Source organism: Macrobrachium nipponense, chromosome 15 (genome assembly GCF_015104395.2).
Source record: "Macrobrachium nipponense isolate FS-2020 chromosome 15, ASM1510439v2, whole genome shotgun sequence".
In the NCBI taxonomy this organism is placed as follows: domain Eukaryota; kingdom Metazoa; phylum Arthropoda; class Malacostraca; order Decapoda; family Palaemonidae; genus Macrobrachium; species Macrobrachium nipponense.
In genome coordinates this window covers 52,875,706-52,891,231 of record NC_087208.1, presented here as the reverse complement: position 1 = coordinate 52,891,231, position 15,526 = coordinate 52,875,706, and the positions used below count along the sequence as shown (strand labels likewise).

Sequence of the window (15,526 nt, the reverse complement as noted above, 5' to 3'; positions counted from 1 at the left end):
CCCTGAAATAGGAGAGAGAGAGAGAGAGAGAGAGAGAGAGAGAGAGAGAGAGAGAGAGAGAGAGAGAGAGAGAGAGAGAGAATAATGCATTTAAAAGTATTATAGCTTAATTTAATACAAAAAGGTAGCATACGATTTAGATATTTTTAGAACCGAGGGATTCAAGTCTAGAGAGAGAGAGAGAGAGAGAGAGAGAGAGAGAGAGAGAGAGAGAGGAGAGAGATAAGGAGAAGAAGAATAGAGAGACGAGAGAGAGAGAGAGAGAGAGAAGAAACACCAATTTTATTCAAAGTGTCCTGAATGAAAATTTGGATTTAGCAAATTGTGATAAATTGAGATCAAATTTCCAAGGAAACTCAATCTCGATATAAAGATAAAAAGGTTTTTGGAACTTATTACCCAGATGATAAAACCCCTATTCATGTCGAACAAGCCCACAAGGGCCACTAACCTGACATTCGTATTCTTTGGAGACTTGAATGTCAGGTCAATGGCCCCTCTGGTGGGCTTGTTCCGTATGAAAAGGGTTCATCTTCTGAAAAATAATTTCCAGAAGACGTAAATGCATACGGGAATATCCACTCACTTTAGGCAAATCTAAGCATAACAGTCAACCTTTAGACTAAGTTTGACTGAAATACCTTCTGTCACGAAGGAAGAGTTGCAATGAAATCTCTTGTTACGAAGGAAAAGTTGCAAATGAAGAGATATTGTCGGATGGAGAAATAAAAAATACATACAATAATATGTCTGAACCAATATAGTCTGAAAGGGTGATAAATCCAAGACGTACAATAGAATATAATCCTTATGTCTACATAGTCTCCCTGAGGATGTGTTGCAAATGGTACTTCAAAAGTTCAAGCTAAGATGCAATGCATTACTTCACTAATGAATTCTCCTGGCATTTTAATACATTTTTATCCAATCATTAATTTATTCATCTATTTTTTCTTTTTATTAACTGAGATTTCTTTCTGTATTCCCCTTTTCCTTCTCTTACTTCCTCAAGAACACTGTATTCTTTGGAAGCTTGAATTTCAAGTCAGTGGCCCCTTTGGTGGGTTTGTTCCATATGAATAGGGTTCATCTTCTGAATTAATAATAATAATAATAATAATAATAATAATAATAATAATAATAATAATAATAATAATAATAATAATAATAATAATAATAATAATAATAATAATAGTGGTACGAGCACCAACCTGAAGGAGTGATAGAAAACGATCAGGCAAAGATCCTCTGGGACTATGGTATCAGAACGGATAGGGTGATACGTGCAAACAGACCAGACGTGACGTTGATTGACAAAGTCAAGAAGAAAGTATCACTCATTGATGTCGCAATACCATGGGACACCAGAGTTGAAGAGAAAGAGAGGGAAAAAATGGATAAGTATCAAGATCTGAAAATAGAAATAAGAAGGATATGGGATATGCCAGTGGAAATCGTACCCATAATCATAGGAGCACTAGGCACGATCCCAAGATCCCTGAAAAGGAATCTAGAAAAACTAGAGGCTGAAGTAGCTCCAGGACTCATGCAGAAGAGTGTGATCCTAGAAACGGCACACATAGTAAGAAAAGTGATGGACTCCTAAGGAGGCAGGATGCAACCCGGAACCCCACACTATAAATACCACCCAGTCGAATTGGAGGACTGTGATAGAGCATAATAATAATAATAATAATAATAATAATAATAACAACACAGGTATTATTGCAAATAATGGCTATTTCAGCCACGTTTATTTTGGATAAAAATTTCTCTATTCTTCTTATTACTGACTTTTCTTCTGTCCTCAAAATTGGCTATTAAAACGACAAATGGGGGATTCATGTCAAAAACGTGGTATTTGTCACATTGGAAGAAGAGAAAATTCTATATACAAAATAAACGCGGCTGAAATAGCCACTAATTTCAATAAAACCTGTATTAATGAAGGTTTTCTTCCAGCATATAATAATAATAATAATAATAATAATAATAATAACAGATATCCTCAATTCTGTTTACATGCCGATATACAAGACACGACGAAACAGAAATCCTAGCAGATGAGCCGTAAATGATAAAAGTATACATCACGCAGTCCAGATTCCACGCGGGTTCCCGCTAATTAACCCCCTCGAAAGTTCATAACCGTCAGGTATCATTAGGAACAGCTTTCCCCTTCCAAAAATACGGCGTGCGTCAAGTCGCTGGCAAAAAAGTATCTCATGAATATGAAGGGGGGAGAAGAGAGAGGAGGAGAGAGAGGAGAGGACCGAGATGAGATGAGAGAGTAGGAGATGAAGAACCGAGTAGGGTAGATATGGAGTATATATATATATATATATATATATATATTTAGTATATATATATATTATGACGTACATACATACACACACACACACACACATATATATATATATTTATTTTTTATATATATATATATATATATATATATATATATATATATATATATATATATATATATATGCTAGATATTACTCAGTTCAAACCACATCACCAACCCCAATTTTCCACCTAAACTAAGTTTTAGTATATATATATATATATATATATATATATATATATATATATATATATATATATATATATATATAGTTAAAATCTATGCAAATTCTTGATTTGATTTAGATAGATTTTTGGCATTACGCCAAGCACTGGGGCAACTGAAGCCATTCAGCGCCGAAACGGTAATTGACAGTGACAAAGTTTGAAAGGTGTTAAAGAAGGAGAACCTCAAAGCAGTTGCACTATGAAACAATTGTTAGGAGAGGGTGGACAGTGTTATGGAAAAATGAGAATATGAATGGAGGTACAGTAAAAGGAATGAAAGTAGTTGCAGCTAGGGGCCGAAAGGACGCTGCAAAGAACCTTAAAGTGCCTACATTGCACCGATTGAGGTGCACTGACGGCACTATCCCCTAGGAAAACATATTTCACTCGGGTCTAAGGAGGCGGATTGGAATGCTATATAAAATTCAGGCCAAAGGCCAAGTGCTGAGACCTATTAGGTCATTCATTACTGAAAGGGAAACTGAGATGAAAACGCTTTTAAAGATTTAACAGGAGGAAAGCCTCACAGGTGCAAAATGAAACAGTTAAGAGAGGGTGGAAAGGAAGGCGGAAGAGAATATGAACGGGGGTAAAGTAAAAGGAATGAAAAGGGGTTGCAGCCAGGGGCCGAAGGGACACTTCAAAGAACCTCAATAATGCCTACGGTGCGCCGCATGAGGCGCACTGACGGCGCTCCCCCTTACGGAGTGGACTAAGGAAACGGAAGCATACTCAACTATAAAGATGATAAGGTCAATGACCTTTAATAAAAAATAATTAGGTCATACGTGAAATTATGCTAAAACCTACGAAATCTGGGTCAGAATCTCGTCAAATCATTATGTATAAAAACACAGGAGGTTCCTAAAAAACACGACCTGAATATTCTTATATCTCCAGTTGGTTACAGTCATCTTGAGAGCATTAAAAAATATTTTAAAAAATAAATAAAAAATAAAAAACATTAGCTTCCCTGAATAGCTAATGCCCAGTGTCCCACTGTAAAGAAAAAAACTAACACTACAACCTCGAAAAGTAACTTATAATTTACAAATTGTTACAACATTGACGACGATTTAAATCACAATAAAATAATCGAACAAGTGTTCCTATGTACACATTCTATTGGGCTACCCACATTACCTATTTTTCTCTACAAAAGTATCACTAGGGGTGGGGAATAAACAAGGCGTGATCCAACCTCCAGCTTACTCTCGACGCGTGCAAGATTTTCCCCTCACACGTAAGTTGTACATATTATATTCCTAACTTAACATGCTAAAATCTACGGTCAAATAGAGCCTTGTTTCGTTGGTATTAAAATAAATAATCTACATTTTATTAGAAATAATTGTTCTGTACTGTTTAACATACACATTATTTATTCTTTTAGATTTTCATTCTAATAAATTTAAATATATCCTAAAATTATTGTATCTTTAACCAAACGAAAAACGCCTTTATCAGACCTTTTTAGGCTCTTCCACAGACCTTTCCTAACCTTCCCCCCCCCCCCCCCCCGCCCCCCCCACAACAAGAACAACAACAAAGTAGCTTGAAGGTTTACTCACTGAGTAAGAGAAAATTGTACAGGAAACGGAAACTCATTACATCATTAAGAGAACCAATTAAATCCAAAGGATATTCTATTGAAGCGTGTAATATCCTAGAACATAGCCAAACCCTATATATATATATATATATATATATATATATATATATATATATATATATATATATATATATATATATATATATATATATATATATATACACATATACACGTATAACTAAATCACGAAATTTTGGAACGTGATAAATGCATAAATAAAGGCATACGCCACGAAGGAAAGTGAAACACTGAAGTAGCTGCAAGATCTTTCGATTCACGTCGTTTACTTAGCAGACTGTTGCACTTTCCTTTGTGGCTTATACCTTTATATATATGTACGTATACACATATATAAAGGTAAGCAGACTCAACATGAGGAGTATTTTACAAGTAGCATTAAATACCAACGCACTACCTTCCCACCTAGTATCTGCTCGCACGCGTCAGAGCAAGTCTATATTTCCCGCTGTAAGCTTCACCAAACAAAAGCGTGAGGTCCAGCTCCTTGGCTTCAAGAAGAGGCTGATGAGGGGATCACTCAAAGAACGAAGCCCCGAACTCCTCGAGGAGATCCTTGAAAGATGAGGAATGAAATTCGAGCCATAAATCACGACTGAATTGCCCCAACCCAGATCCCCTCCCCCAGCCTTACAAAATTTCCTCGTTAAGTGGATAATTGCGAGATCTACTGAGGGGGGCGCGGGGCGCGCGGGGGGCGCGGGGTTATAACTTAGGTGAGATGAAGCCCTAATGCCTCATCAAGCAGACGTGGTGGAGGGAGTCATTTTGGCTCAGCTACCTGCCAATTAACGTGGAATCCAATTCATAGAGAGTTTTCGTAGTTGCCATTAAATATTTGCATAGAGCATAAATTTCGCAATGACAGGTAATTAGGCCTATCAAACAATGAAGACAACCGAGTGAAAATTAACCTAAAATCACCCAGAAAATGCGAAATAGCTGATACTAAATAAATTATAAGTATGAAATGCATTTATCTTATCAGTAAAATAGTATTTAAAAACTTAAGTCATTGTATTTCAACATGAACACTTCAATTCCATAAAAGAGTGCTGGCTAAACAATGACTTAAGACCTTACTCCTTCTTCCTGGTATCCATTTACACTCATAAACTTGCTTTTGTTCACCTTTACTCTCAACTGTCTCCCCTTGCAAACACTTTCACCAGTTTCTGATATTCCTCATCACCATCCCTATTCAGTATTTGATGACCTGCATAGAATCTACACTTCTTTAAAGGTTCGTTTTCTTATTCCATAATATTACATCTATGGCTAATTTCCCGTCTCTCATTTCTGACGTCACTGGATCCTTCAAGTCTTTCATTTTTACCTGCTTTTAATAACAAATTTTCTATTCCATACATCCTCAGTCACCCTCACATTGCCTCTGCAGATCCTAGAGTAAAATTTTACAGGTCCATGTATGATATATACAGTATAGCCTCTTCATGTAAATTAAAATTTCCCATATAACGCCTACAATATGATCAACCAGCCTTCATCCCTGTCGGTCATTCTGTCAACAGCCTTAATATCTCAAATCAAAACACTACAAAAATACCTTCCCTGTAATACTTACAGTCACATCTATCACACCTTTACCTTCATACGATGGGACAATGCCGTCTCTCTTCCAATCCTTCAGAACCTTTCGTCCATTTAGACATGTTACGTGCAAATCCTGATTAGCAACTTAATGACATTAAATCACCAAGATCACTTCACTATCTCACTTGAAACCGCATCCACTCCAAGTCTCTTTATACTCTTTACTATCTCGACTGCTCTCCTATGTCCTCCAACTGTCACTTCCAAGAGCATTCACAGACATACAGAAACATTTGTTTATTTGAGTTCTCGGCTGAAAATCCTTATGGACAGTCAACAGACTATAACACACGAAGATCTCCAAAGGGAAATAAGTTACAGGAAAAGGTGACAAATAAACAAATACATATTAGGGAATAAATTAAGTGATAAATTAAATCAATATTAGGGAACAGACAACCAAACTAACACACACACGAAAACCCCAAGAGACATCAGCAGAAAGCAGGGATGACCTTGCTCCTCGCTCCAATATCTGGAGATCAGAAGATTTCACAACGGAACTGAGCAAACAGCTTCACATTTTAGCTGTAATCGAGATGGAGCTAATTGAAAATTCATTTTTTTATTTTCCATGGTCCACATATCTTCTTAATGCCCACTCCACTGACCCAACATTGCATTAATTTGAGAGGATATATCTCTCTTTATGCAGCTTTTCTTATGAGCTCTATTTGCTTCGTAGAACAATGTCTTGTTCTTCAAAAAATTTATAATATATATACTATATGTGCATATACATTAAAATAATTACTTTCGCTTAACATTAAGAAGGCAGGCGAGAGCAGCAAAGAGGCTGGCTAGTGCCCTATATTCTGCAAGCAATACAATCACTTTATTGACACCTGTGTCCAATATGAATAGATTACCTGAGAGGTTCTGTGCCCTCACTGATGAAACATCTCATGCACACTGATCTGCTTTCATTCAAGGCCTCCAAAGTGCACTGCAATCAAGTAATTATGGATACGTTTCGCAAATGTACGAATTAAAAATAAATAAATAAAGCGGACAATGTAGGCTTTTGATTTTCAAGGAGGACCTTATCAATGTTACTACAGAATCCTAAACGAAAAGTTTAGAATTCCTTTCCTGGTCAAGAGACCTTGCGCTCTCTCTCTCTCTCTCTCTCTCTCTTCTCTCTCTCTCTCTCTCTCTCTCTCTCTCACATATTTTTAAAACAGGCAACAATAAAAACAAATTATTTTCACAAATATTCCAAAAATGTTTTACTTATTCAGGAAAATATTTCTCTCTCATATGCCACTTTTTATAAAGATTAATGATAAAAAAACTTATTTTAACAAATATTCCCAAACTTATTTAGGAAATTCTCTCTCTCTCTCTCTATCTCTCTCTCTCCCTCAAGCCTGTGTATGTGTGATTCCTGACCTCCCAACCGCAGGACACGGGTTCCTGCATATTAACACATATTCCTGGCAAATGTCGTGGCAGGTTACAAAGAGTTCCCCTTAACCTCTTACACTGAATATAAAAAAACTACTACTACATCTTTTCCTTCAAAATCCTCGACCGACCGACCGCCGACCTTCCCGGCCCGAGAGAGGGAGGTGAAGAGGTCGTAATAGTGAAGAGGTCGTAATACTTTGCAAAAGGAAATAATTGCCGAGCGACCCCGAACACTATTCTGCTTTTATGAAAAGCCCAATGGAGATTGTGGGGCCCAGACGCGAATTCGTATATAAAGTTGCCGAAGTTACTGTGCGTTGCTGTACTACTACTACGTTCGTGCGCGTGATGCACGAAATTTGTATTTATTAATACTGAGGAGAAACCGTGGAACATTGGTGAAAGAAGGCCTTATGAGAGAGAGAGAGAGAGAGAGAGAGAGAATGTATTCATCAATACTGGAGAGCACGATGGAAAACTACTAAAATAAAAAAATTCTTATAATAGAGAGAGAGAGAGAGAGAGAGAGAAATGCATTTGTCAACACTGAAAAGAAACCACAGAACATTGAAGAAAAAATCCCTTACCAGAGAGAGAGAGAGAGAGAGAGAGAGAGAGAGAGAGAGAGAGAGAGAGAGAGAGAGAGAGAGAGAGAGAGAGAGAGCTGGTACGTGTGGGCTGCGTGGACATGTCTTATATGATGTCCCCTCCCATAAAGTGTCAAACTCCAGGCGATGGGTGTCAAGTTCCTCAGTGTCAGGTGTCAGAAGGTGTTCCCCAACATGGTTCTTTACGATGTACTCGCTTGGTTTTAGAGGGCGCGTGCGCGCTGGTGTATGGGATAACAAACAAGAGAGAGAGGGTGAGAGAGAATGGCAAAGAATGTCTGTGTACTGAAACTATCGTGGTTTTAACAAATCACTACATGACAGTACATGCAATATTTTTAATCTAAGTTATTATTATTATTATTATTATTATTATTATTATTATTGTTGTTGTTGTTGTTGTTCTTCACGAGACTGTGAATTTATTAACATTATTATTATTATTATTATTATTATTCAGAAGATGAACCCTATTCATGTGGAACAAGCCCACCACTAACTTGAAGTTGAAGCTTCCAAAGAATATATTGCTCATTTGGAGGTGTGAGAAGGTAAAGCGAAAAACCAAAACAAGAGATCTCTCTCATTAAAAAAATTTATATTTATATACATCTAATTAAAATTAATAAATCAATGAACGGATAAAATAAAAAAGATATTGATTAATGGAACGGTAGCACAAATACCTCACAGCCTAACAAGAGAGAGAGAAGATAATCCTTATTATCGAGAAAATAATTAGGAAGGAGGCCTTCTCTGAGGGAAGTGGCATTGAATTTTATAGCTGTTTCAACGGCATTTAATTTATATAGAATCTTCTATATAAATTAAATTCACTTTATTGTATATTCTGTTAGGAGACTGCCTGTGCGCTGCCGACACATCAGAGGAAATAAACCTAAGACAACTGAAATCTTTATGTGTCCTTAGGAAACCTGATATACCAGCTACATGCTGATGAGAGATATGAAGATAATTCTAATTATTCTCACCCACTTACCGGGAGAGACAGATATAGGCGAAGCTGGGGTTTGGGTAGCCGTTGAATCACAGGGCCTTGGTATACAGGTGGGCCCGCAGAGGTCGGCCTCCACGCCAGCTTCCACTCCTGTCAAAAAATATAAAGATCATGAAGCTTTTCGCACTGGTGGGAAAAATAGCAAAATATATCAACTGCCGTCAGCAATGAATAAAAAATAACAATAATATATCATCAACTGCCGTCAGCAATTAGTTAAAAACCATAATAAAATATCATCAGCTGCCGTCAGCAATGAATTAAAAATAATATTATATGTGTTGGAGAACTTGATGCAATATGGTGAACATTTTCTTTTGAAATAAGTTCAAGAAATTGAAGAACTTACATGGAATCTGGTGAAAATTTATTTAGATATATAACAACTGCCGGTGGCAACAAACTAAAAATAGCAATGCATATGTTGCAGAACTTGATGCAAATTGTGAAAAATGTTTCTTTGCAATATGTTAAAAATGGACTTACATGAAATATTACAATTAATTGCTTGTTCTAGCAAATACAATCATAAAAATGTGTTATGCATCTAGTATGCACACACACACACACACACACACACACACATATATATATATATATATATATATATATATATATGTTCTTTTCGAATAAGTTAGATATTAACTTACAGGATCATAAACCACACATCATTCATTAATCAATAATTTGTCAGTCTTAAAAATGAGTTATACCTCCACCGCGGGTATAGCTCCACCCGCCAAAAAGTTTTTAAAATATTTTCAACAAAACGAAGTTACTGCAATTTTTAAAAAGTTCGTTGCTTCTGTCTACTGAACAGATGAAACAAAAGCCAAGCAAAGGATTTCACGATCTTAAAGAGAGAGAGAGAGAGAGAGAGAGAGAGAGAGAGAGAGAGAGAGAGAGAGAGAGAGAGCGCCAGATGGTGACAAGCGGCGCATTCAATTCCATGGCAAAAATATTAATACCGAAACGACTTCTTCCACCGCCAATCAATCATTGCGAGTTCAACTCTCACTAACCAAAAATGGAAAGTCCAGCAGATCACACTCCAGTCAGCCTTTTTAACGCGTCTACGTAATGCGTTTATTCTGTTTTGACGGCTTTTAAGTGTCTTGGGACGGGGATTTTTTTTTTTATTTTTTTTTATTCCATAATATCGTTATTTCGTTATTATCAAAACGGAATTGGATGTTTTTTCTAGATTTTGTTTGATAACTTTAAAGTCTTGGGAGTTTTTTTTTTCAAATATACTTTGGGCACTTGGTTTTTTCCTCCATAATATCGTTATTATCAAAACAGGTTTGGATATTTTTTCCTGATTTTGTTTTATAATTCTTAAGTCTTGGAACGCTTTTTTTTTTTTTTTTTTTTTTTTTTTTTTTTTTTTTATTTGGGACACTGCTGGTTTCCCCCCCCCCCCCATATATCGTTATTCCGTTGTTATCAAAACAGATTTGGAAATTTTTTTCTAGATTTTGTTTGATAACTTTTAAGTCTTGGGACGCCTTATTATTTTTTTTTGATTGCTTTTTCCCTTGAATGTTGCAAGTCATATTGATTTCTTATAAACGGGGTCGCGCTTCATTACCTTGCAAGTTGACATGAGTTTTTTTTTCCTTTTTTTTTCCTTCGTACAATCATGGTCCCAAATAGGGGTCTTCTTTTGTTCAGGCTTTTTCTGAGAGTTCTTACTCATCTATTCACGTGAATTTCTGTTAAAAAAAAAGTCAATTTAAGAATGGTTTGGGGTTCTTGCAAGAAAATGTGAGAAAAAAAAGCGACAACGGTGATTGCCTGTTGCCTTACCTATAAAGAACAAGATAAAAAAAACAATACTTTCAAAAGAAAGTTCGCAGAAAATAACTGCGTTTCTAAAAAATAAAATAATAAAAAAAATAAAAAATAAAAAACAACGACCATCAACAACGGTGAATACCCACTGCCTTACGAATAAAGAACATGGGAACAAGAAAAAATAAACAATAATCTCAAAGGAAAGGTCGCAGAGAACAAGTGTAGTTTCTTAAAAAAAAACATCGAAACTAGTGATTGTCTGTTGCCTTAAGAATAAAGAACATGGGAACTAGAGAAGAAGAACTTGAAAAGTAAGGTCGCAGAGAACAAACGTAGTATTATTATAAAAAAAGGTAAATAAATATAAAAAATATATAAAAGAAAATTATAAAAAAGAAAAACGAAAACGGCGATATCTGTTGCCTTACGAATACAGAACATGAGAACGAGAAACGAATAACTTCAAAAGTAAGGTCGCGGGGAACAACGCCAACGAACGCACACACATATCGTAAAACAGTCACGTCTGCCATCCAGCGTCCGTGTAGTAACGCAGGAAATCCACAATCGGAAAGCAAGACGGCCTAAAGACCCAGACGAGAGCCACACCCCGACCACACCTATAAACACCTACTAGATCCCATAAATTAAGATTTAATAACTTGGTACGGCTGTGTGCGCGCCTACGGTGGGGGGAACGGGGAGGGGAGGATTTAATACGCTCCCCGACTGACCGACCGACCACCTTCTGGATGATTCTCGTTCCGAGACAGGAGCGGTTTTGGGGCGGGCCATATCCCGTCCCAGATATCATCAATCCAGATAAATGACGATTACTACATAGGTTACGACAGAAAAATTGGTTTTACAAAAGGCCCCCCTCCCCCCCCCCAAAAAAAAACAAAAAAAAAAAAAAAAATTACGTTCTTAAAAAATATATATATATTTAAAATAAACACACACACACAATCATTGAGGAAACTCGACTTTTGACTGCGTCACCATACGGTTGGAAATGGGTACTCCCAGTTACGATTAGAAAATATCATTAGTATGAATATGAAATAATATATTAATATGAATGAATGAATGTATATTATAATATATATAGTCCTATATATATATATATATATATATATATATTATATATATATATATTATATATATATATATATATATATATATGTATATATATATAAAATGCTCATATCTGCCTATGCGCACATATGCCATCCAACACACACACCCACACACATATATATATATATATATATATATATATATATATATATATATATATATATTCATACATGTACAACCGAATAACTAAATGAGAGAGAGAGAGAGAGAGAGAGAGAGAGGAGAGAGAGAGAGAGAGAGATCGTAAGCCATGCTTTCTGAAGCCTTCAATCACCCATACCTCCTACGAGATTAAATGAACACTTCAAAGTGAACATATAAAAAAATGGTATAATATTAACATACGAACAAAACATTCGAGTTAAATCTGAAACAACTGTGGTAATTTCCCAACCGTATCGGTACTTCTCGATCGTTAAATAAGGATACAGCAAATTCTCCTAATGAAAAAAAAAATAAAATAAAAATAAAATAAAATAAAAAAATGAAAAAAATAAAAATTTCCGTTTTCTCTGAGGAGTAAATGAGGCTCTCAACCCTAAATGATTTCGAATGGACTCCATAACAAGGTGAGTCATACAGCTCCCTTTATTAATAAATATAGCATCCTTTATTAGGGGTTCCTGACGCCAATATACACGATAAATTGGGGGTCCTAACGAAGAGGCGTCACTAAATTTCGCACGGGGTATAATCAAGAGGTCATAAAATTCAGTTTTTGTCGAATCAAAGAAATTTATCGACGAATTAATACAATTTATGGGTAGTTTTTAATACGGTTTCACAAATTACGGTTTGTGCGAGTTTTAACTGTGAGGTAATATACTATAACTTTTTTTTCTTTTTTGTAATTTCTAAACAAAGTCGAGGAGGTTATAGTCTACCAAAGACCTACCTAGGAAGTAAATTGAAAGTCGGATGGAATGGTCAAGTTTTCTATTATGGACCGGTAACCAATACTTCTACCATTAGAGAATAAAACTGACAACATTTCCTATTTTATTACAGAACAGTAATCAATACTTCTGTCATTAGAGAATAAAAAAAATAAAAGGAATAAGTTAGCAAAAACATGGCTATTTGTACATACATATACAGTGTAAGATTACTCACAGAAAGTCTCAATATATTATTCGATATTATCACTGGCCAAATGACAGACTCAAATCAAATATACCTCTAAAAGAAGACACATTTTCCCAATGATAATTGGGTACAAATGACAGACTATAAAGTCAAATATACATCTAAAAGTAGACATATTTTCGCAATGATAATTAGGTACAAATGACAGACTATAAAGTCGAATATAACACTAAAAGTAGACATATTTTCCCAATGATAATTAGGTACAAATGACAGACTACAGTGTCAAATATACCTCTAAAAGTAGACATATTTTCCCAGTGATAATTAGGTACAAATGACAGACTATAAAGTCAAATATACCTCTAAAAGAAAACACATTTTCCCAAGGATATTAAGCTACAAATGACAGACTATAAAGTCAAATATATCTCTAGAAGTAGACTAATTTTCCCAAGGATATTTACGTACCAATGACAGACTATAAAGTCAAATATACCTCAAAAGTAGACACATTTCCCCATGGATAGTTACATACAAATGACAGACTACAAAGTCAAATATACCTCTAAAAGTAGACACATTTTCCCAAGGATAATAATGTACAAATGACAGACTATAAAGTCAAATATACTTCTAAAAGTAGACACATTTTCCCAAGGATATTTAGGAAGGTAAAAAAGAAAGTTACCAAAGATATACACAATTCATGAATGGGTCAAATGTTCACTAACATTTCTTCCTTGATACCACTCTCATACGTTGTTTACCTAACATTGACACCAGTTGAACTTCATAACATTAGCAAAAATGTAAAATAGTGGACGGTGTTATACAAGGGGAACAAACACGCCTTCAGTTCAATAAAACAGCGGCCAACGAAGAGAAAGGGAGAAATCATACTGCAAAGGAGAAAAGGATGACGAATGAGTAGTAAAGATAGGGTAGCTAACAACATAAATCAATTATGATTAAGTTTAGCAGAGGTGTAACCAAACAAGCTCTAATGACATATCTTACTATAATGGGCGTTATGTCTGTCCGTCCGTCTGTCATTCAATAACGGCTAAACGGCTTGTCCGATGGGCACGAAACTTGGCAGGGTTATAGTGGGGACCCCTAAGATGGTATATAATGGGAGTTTCATCCTACCTTCCACCCCTCCAAAGGGGATGGGGGTGAGAAGGGATTCCCTAAAACGGAGCTGGTTCTGCCCGTGAAACGGGGCTCGTTATGCCCGTAGACTTAGTTCCTTTAGGAATTTTCATACATAATTTCTGTATACTTATGTTTACTAGTTATAATAATAATAATTAATAATAATAATAGACATTTTGGTCAAAATACAACCTCCTTAGAGAGGATATTCGTATACTCACTGTAAATTAATGGAAAGGATACGCCCAGGTTCAGATACATCCAACAAAAATAAAATACTACGTACATTCACAAATTTATTTGCAGGCTTTAACAGACTTCTGGTCAGGAACACCACGTTCAAGGCCGACCATCGTCATGTACTGGGCGGAGTGCATCTTATCTTGGAGAGAGAGAGAGAGAGAGAGAGAGAGAGAGAGAGAGAGAAATCATACGAATTCCTCCCACACATACTTTTAAGACCAGAGCTGATGAATGCTACACCTCCACCTCCTGAGAGAATCTTAATAATCCCAGAGGATGAAAAGATCTATGGTAAGGGAAGCAATGACAGACTGGAAAAACACACTGCTCTACGTAACTTCCAAAGAACTGGGAAAGGGCAGGTGGTGGTGTTGTTGCAAACTCAACACAAGCAACTGAGAGTCTGGCTGATACAGGCGATAACAGATGATAAACATCTGTAATTTAGGAGGCACATCGCCAGGGAATGTTGTTGAACTTATTCAGCTTTTAATGACCAACGTGAGTACGTGTACACACACACACACATATACACACAGAATACACTACAGATTTCTCTTATCGATGTAGCACACAAAAAACCACTACACACCTCTCTCCCCGATATAGCAAACTAGAGAGCCTGATCTCTTGATACAAGAGTTCATTCATCTAATGAAAAAAATTAAGCAAATCATGTTTTATAAGTTAAAAAAAAAAAAAAACTAAACCTTTACGGGAAAACAAAGCGATGCATATCCTGCCTGACAGAAGAAAAACCGATATCGTAACTTATCCACTCACCATCAAAAGTTAACTATATCTTAATTTTACCACACCCCTGAGCTGATTAACAGCTCTCCTAGGGCTGCCCCGAAGGATAAGATATTTTTTTACGTGGCTAGGAACTAATTGGTGGTCACCTTGCAACGGGACCTACAGCTTATTGTGGGATCCGAACCACATTATATCGAGAAAAGAATTTCTATCACCAGAAATAAATTCCTCCGATTCAACGTTGGCCGAGCCGAGAATCGAACTTCGGACCACCGGATTGGTAGCCGAGCGCAAAAGCCACTTGTCCTACGAGGAACTACTCAACAAAAAAGTGAGGAGAAAATATTTGCCGAGACGCCAAGAAAACAGATCAAAATGAAAACACCGATAATGTAAGAGGATTGAAATTTATTTTCATTATGAACGGTAAGAATGATAACCTAGAGCATTGCAAAAACTGGACAGGGTCGTGTTCAACTGCTTATCTTGCCCGTG

The 15,526-nt window shown here is 36.1% G+C and overlaps 1 protein-coding gene across 11 annotated transcripts in view; it reads right to left on the bottom strand.

The window, feature by feature from the left end:
• LOC135194931 (uncharacterized) overlaps nucleotides 1-15,526 on the bottom strand; it is a 1,136,289-nt gene that overhangs the window by 101,343 nt on the left and 1,019,420 nt on the right. For all 11 annotated transcript variants that reach the window (XM_064221135.1, XM_064221136.1, XM_064221140.1 and 8 more), the window contains one exon: nucleotides 8,834-8,941. In XM_064221135.1, the coding sequence (XP_064077205.1) occupies nucleotides 8,834-8,941 (108 nt within the window). The remainder of the gene's footprint in view (nucleotides 1-8,833; nucleotides 8,942-15,526) is intronic.